Source organism: Eurosta solidaginis, chromosome 3 (assembly GCF_040869045.1).
Source record: "Eurosta solidaginis isolate ZX-2024a chromosome 3, ASM4086904v1, whole genome shotgun sequence".
In the NCBI taxonomy this organism is placed as follows: Eukaryota; Metazoa; Arthropoda; class Insecta; order Diptera; family Tephritidae; genus Eurosta; species Eurosta solidaginis.
Window position 1 is genome coordinate 68,839,645 of NC_090321.1, and position 6,000 is coordinate 68,845,644.

The following is a 6,000-nucleotide window of genomic DNA, read 5'->3' on the forward strand; positions in this document are numbered from 1 at the left end:
GGGCATCTCTTTCATGGGCAGTGCATTGAACCCATACCAATTTGTGGTTATTGTCGTTGCTTGATATACTATTTATTACACGTTTATTTAAATTCAATCTTTAAAGTACTCAATAAAACGAATTTCGCATTTTCAATTGACAACTTTTATTCTTCATAACTTTCGCATTTTCACTTAATCCTTTCTCATTCAAAATTTACTCACTTTTCTCATTTCTATATAACGCTTTCGCTTTTACAATTGACTATTCTCATTTCCATATAGGACTTTCGCATTTTTAAGTGATACTTTCTTATGTATAATTGACTACGTATTCTCAATTACAAATGATGATTTCGCATTTTCATTTGATATTTTCTAATTTACAAGTGACTATTCTCATTTACATATGACGATTTACATTTACAATTGACTATTCTCATTTACAAGTGACTATTCTCAATTATAATTGACGCTTTCGAATTTTCATATGACGCTTTCTCATTTGCAAGTGACTGTCCTCATTTCCATGTGACGCCTTCGCATTTACAATTGACTAATCTCATTTCCAAATGACGCTTTCGAATTTACAATTCACTATTCTTATTTACAACTCACTATTCTCAATTACAAATGACGCTATCGCATTTACAATTGACTATTCTTATTTAAAAGTGACTATTCTCATATCGAAGTGATGCTTTCGCATTTACAACCGACTATTCTCTATTACATATAACGCTTTCGCATTTACATTTAACGCTTTCTAATTTACAACTGACTAATCTCATTTACAGTTTACAAATCTTATTTTCAAATAACGCTTTCTCATTTTCAAGTAACTATTCTCATTTTCAAATAACGCTTTTTCGTTTCAAGTAACTGTTCTCATTTCCAAATGACGCTTTCTCATTTACAACTGGAAATGGTGTAGACCTAGAGATAGTAGTTGGTAACAAAAAAAGGTAGAAGCGTGTGGGTAAACAAAAATACCGACCAATAGACTAGGCAGTTAGGCCCGGTTTTCAGTACCAGTTTAAAATCCAGTTAAAATGTACTTGCGTTATATAGTCGAAATCAGCCGCTTTCTCCGGCTACGGATTTTACCACATAAACATATAAACCCAGCCGCTGGAACCATGTATCAGTAAATAAAAAAAATCAGTCGCCAAATATTAACAATTATATTGTATTATATTATTTTTATAAAGGTGATTTCGAGTTATTTTCTTCTTTTTTTTTTTTATATGTATATTCTTTTAATATAGTAAGTGTTAAGTAAAGAGATTGTATGTATATTTATTTACATATAGAAATAAGGGGCGTGACTAACATTCAGCAGCTCAAGTTTCACCTTGCGCAAGCGTGCTCATCGTCACCGTTGCCTTCGTCACCGACGATGTGACACGTCCCTCCCATGCTGCTTCCCACAAACGACTCAGCATTCACCCGACGTTCTCGTATGCCATAGCAGGACGTTCGCTACTCATAGCACTACCGGCTGATGATGTGCCAAATATGGTGGGCGGATGATGTTGTTGTTGCGTCTGCTGTTGTTGGTGTGGATTGTGCTGCGGCTGTTGTTGTTGATGTGGATTGTGAGGATGATGTTGTTGTTGTGCTGTCGGTTGTTCATTGCGTATTTGCGGCAATGGAAACATAATGCCATGCGCCATTTGTGGATGGTGTAAATGTTGTTCGGCGTTGGTTGGTGGCGCCGGCGCTTGTTGATGGCTATTGTGCTGTTGATGACCGCCACCACCAGCCTCCACATGCTTGCGTTGATCATGCACCTTTTCCGCACCCTCATCATATTTCTTTTGCAATTGGAATAGTGCATGTGGTAATTGTTGTTGAGCATGCAATGAAATTGCAACACGTTCCACTTGTGATTGTGGTGAGGCTTCCTTTTCATTCCTTTCGCATTTCTTTTGCAATTGATACATGCTGTGTGACAGTTGTGCATGCTGCGCTAATTGTATTTTATCATTTGACGTCGATGATGAGCTTTGCTGCTTGCTCCCCGACGAAGCTGACGCTGAAGATTGTGTATGCGTTTGAATTTTCTCCTGTTTGATTGGTGATCTCTTTTGGTATTTCTTCAACACCTGTATTAGTTCACCCTTCACATCGAGTCGTATCTCCTCGGGCACACGTTTGATCTCTTCATATAACGAAAGCAGAAATAACTTATCTGGATCGCGGTTCTTCCTCTTTTTGCTTTTCTTTGGAAAAGCATCTTGCATGAATTGCAAGAGTTTCTCTTCAAATACAGACTCTCGCTGTATTGCGGCAGCAGCATGTTGCTGACGTCTCAGCAAATGTGAATGCAAACCGCCATGAAATGACTGTAAATGTGGCATGGAATTGTGTTGCTGTGATGTACTGCTACCAGAGACATGATCGCCATTAGCTGTTGGCATACCAACGGCGTGGGTTTGAAAAGCTCCGCCGTGTGTGTCGGTGTGATTTGATGAACCTGGAGTATCATTTGTTTCCCCATCATTATTTGAATGATCCTGTTGCTGCTGCTGCTGTTGTTGTTGTTGCTGCTGTTGCTGTTGTTGCTGTGCAGCGTGCTGCTGCTCCTTTTGATGTTGCATATGCTGTTGTTGTTGACCATTCGATACAGCAGCAGCAGTTAGTATGGCATCACAAAAATGTTCGGGCACATAATCGAAGCCGGACATAAAATTTTCTGGTTTCAATTCACCATTCATTTCCTCATAGAAATATTCGGTGCCCACAATATCGATGATATCATTGTCTTCTTGGTTGAGCTCGATACCAGGCGGTGGTGAGCCACCTGCCAATTGACACCGTTTCAACTCTGCTAGTTTTTTACGCGTAGTCAAACGCATATCACGCCAACACTGTAAAGAGATGGAAAATAAGGAATTAAGTGGTGGAACTAGGAAGGAGATAACAGTTTTGTTTAATAAACATAAATAAAAGTAGAGCAAACGTGATTAGGTTTAGCCGAAATAACTAAAATATATGCATGTAGGCTTAGTTAATAAGCAGTATTGAGAGTCAATTTTGAATGCCATGTATGAGTTCTTCGATTGTGTATAGTGATCCAACCGTGCCTTATATTTTATACTAGAACTTTTGTCTTTGTTTTTGTTTTAGTAAAGGCAAAACACTCCCCGAAATGATTAGACGTGTTGTTGTTGTTGTAGCGATAAAGACATTCCCCGAAAGTTTTGGCGTGTTATCGATGTTGATGGTCCTTTGCTGGGTATAGACCCGGTACGTTGCGAAAGGGACTTAATATGGCAACCGGATTTATGTATGATTTCAGCGTATCCCCAATTCACTGCTACAAGAAGATGAACTGTTTTCTTGGTACTATCACCGACCAATTTTTCGGCGCCTTTACTCACGACATGGGCGGGACAAAAGTCGGAAATATTGGGCATCCACATCGATTTCATTACGCAACCAACTCTCCGGTAATCATGCAATCGCAATTGTACCTAAGTTCAGAGTCGTGACAAAGTCCTCAACTCTCGCAGGCAGCACTTGAGGTAAAGACGAAGAAACGCACTGCTACAACAACAACAAAGAAACGCTATAAAGCAAATCGGCAGTGATTTTTGTGCTACATGTCTCTAGTATGGGCACGAAGCTTTAAAAAAAACCATTTTGGAGGAAGCTGCTGCAGGACTGTCAAAACACCGCACTAAGAGCTGCCACAAGCGGGTTAGAATATACCCGCGGTAGGTATGCCTGTCCTCAAGGAACTTGGGGTGGGGAGGGAGGGATGGCCTGAAGGGGCTAATGTGGCCATATAAATCGTTCCCGAGATGGTCGGGCTAGCACCTTAATGGTGCTGTGTTACCGGAGCGTACAGCATCTGTATCCGGCAAAGGACCATCACATCGATAACACTCCCCAAAGCCTTCGGGGAGTAACCTTATCGCTACAACAACAACAGCTGCCACGGGGTCTCTCCCTAGGGAGACGGGCGTCACTCTAGCTTAACTTCGATCTGGATACTGTAACAGGTTAAACTCTCACCTATCCAGAATCAACCCCGACATACAAAAAGTATGCCCCGCTTGCAATTTGTCCCACATGACACCAACCATCTCTTTAAATGTATTGTGGAACCAACGCCTCTAACACCCCTCTCATTATGGTCCACCCCTGTTGAAACAGCAAGTTCCCTTGGACTCTCGTTAGAGGACATTGATGACAATTTGTGAACGGATGGGCAAGCCCTGCTACAACAACAACAGCCGCCACGGGATGTCTTCTAATGTCGCTAGAACATCTTGTATATCCCATAAAGCTGAAAGAATAGTTTCTTCAAATACTTAGTAAATCTGAAGGAACAATTTCTGTAAATACTAACAGGTCCGACACAACAATAAATCAATCCGGTCATATTAAATCGTTCCTGAGATTTCGGGTTAGTACCTCATCCATATACGGCATATACCGGATCCATATCCGGCAAAGGACGGTCAGCATCGACAACTGAGTGTCTTTATAAATACAAGGAGAAAAAGAAGAAGGGGCTATTTTTGTTTCTGCAACAACAATATTACCATGATTCGGCAAGTGTGCCAGATACCTTTCAGTTATTTCCATGACTGTACAAATCCTATAGACATCGCAAATACAATTTTAATTCATTTAGACAAATATTTAAATTTCAGTGTACTCAAATAATAATAATAATAACTAACCAAAAATCTAGGATGTGCTTTAACCCACCTTCTTCCATTGTATGATGGTCTTCTTTGGTCCAATTGTATTCAATGCTGCCTGTATTTTCTCCCAGTACCATTCCTTCTCCTTCTTACCCTCCATGTACTTGGTTTCACGCAATAATGTTATAAGCATCTTCTTTTGTGGTTTCGTTACACGATCCTTGAATAAAATATTGAAAACCTTGAAATTAAGAAACGAAAAAAGGCGAGAACTGGATATTTCACAAGAAAATACTTCTTTGTTCAGCAATAAAAAGTAATTATCGTATTTATGTACATTAAGACCAGTGCATATCATACCACAAACGGATCACATCACATCAAGCATCAAGTCAAATCGAGTCAACAAATCAAACCACATCACATCAATCAATTGTCCGATGGGACAGTGTTGAATATGAGTACTAGCAAGCAGGTAGGTACATAAAATAGCCAAACATCGGTGACATCTTCGCAGCTATTCGGCTAAATATGCTGTAGACATCACCCGGCTAAATTTATTAATGTGCTTAACAAAATCGCTTACTGCTCCATTCATTCCGAGATTTTTTTTATTCTCCAGCAGCGGTTCTTCTTACTGGAGCTCCACTGGCATGCTAACAAGACTCTTGACAAGACTTTTTTTTTAATTTTTTCATCAGCCAACACACTTTTTGCATATACACCTAATAGCTATTATTTTCCTATTCCTGCCCTGCTTAGTTATAGAATTTTAATATATTTACTAGATATTCACACACACTCACCATTTTTTTATTTTTATTGCAAATAATATGAAAACGTAAAATGTGCAATATATTTTCAACCAAAAGTCAATTTTCTGCGGCCGCAATTTAGAAAAATTTATTATACTTAATTCGCCGTCGTGTCCGACAGTCGACTGTCATTCGCCGTTGACGTGCGTCGTTTTCGTTTTTATGTGTGTCTGTCGTGTATGTCATAATGTATTTGTTGTTGTTTTAGGGGGCTCTGCTCACGAATCGTCCGTCTTCCATGGTGGCTGGCAGCGTTGTCGATATACTTCGACGCATCGATAGAAGTATCGACTAAAATTTCATCAGTTAAATTGACGTTGGCGTGGTAGATGGCAAGATTGACATGGTAAGGTTGTTAAACATTTAAGGCCAAATTACAGTCGCAGCAGTTTTGCTGCATCTTGACTGTTTTAACCCCCATGTATTACTGGGCCAACCTAGACCTATCAAAAGCTTTTGATACGGTCAACCATGGCACGTTACTGCAAGACCTGGAAAGGTCTACCCTTCCCCTATGCCTTAAAAGGTGGACCGCAAATTATCTG

General features: G+C 39.8%; 1 protein-coding gene across 2 annotated transcripts; it reads right to left on the minus strand.

Annotated features, from left to right (window-relative positions):
- Nucleotides 1-1,147: 1,147 nt before the first annotated feature.
- On the minus strand, nt 1,148-5,701 carry LOC137243898 (transcription factor SPT20 homolog). Of its 2 annotated transcripts, none has more exons than XM_067772190.1 (3): nt 5,447-5,701; nt 4,705-4,860; nt 1,148-2,852 (listed from the first exon to the last, which is right to left on the minus strand). In XM_067772190.1, the coding sequence occupies exons 1-3, from the start codon at nt 5,447-5,449 to the stop codon at nt 1,425-1,427; spliced, it is 1,587 nt and encodes a 528-aa protein (XP_067628291.1). In that variant the 5' UTR covers nt 5,450-5,701; the 3' UTR covers nt 1,148-1,424. The 2 variants fall into 2 exon arrangements, with proteins under 2 accessions (XP_067628291.1, XP_067628290.1); XM_067772189.1 differs by having other exon boundaries at nt 4,705-4,881.
- Between the last annotated feature and the right edge of the window lie 299 nt (nt 5,702-6,000).

Excerpts from the sequence above, each read along its gene's own strand:
- LOC137243898 (XM_067772189.1), bottom strand. Across the intron at positions 2,853-4,704 it reads CCATCATACAATGGAAGAAG|TGTTGGCGTGATATGCGTTT; the intron begins GTGGGTTAAAGC and ends ATCTCTTTACAG.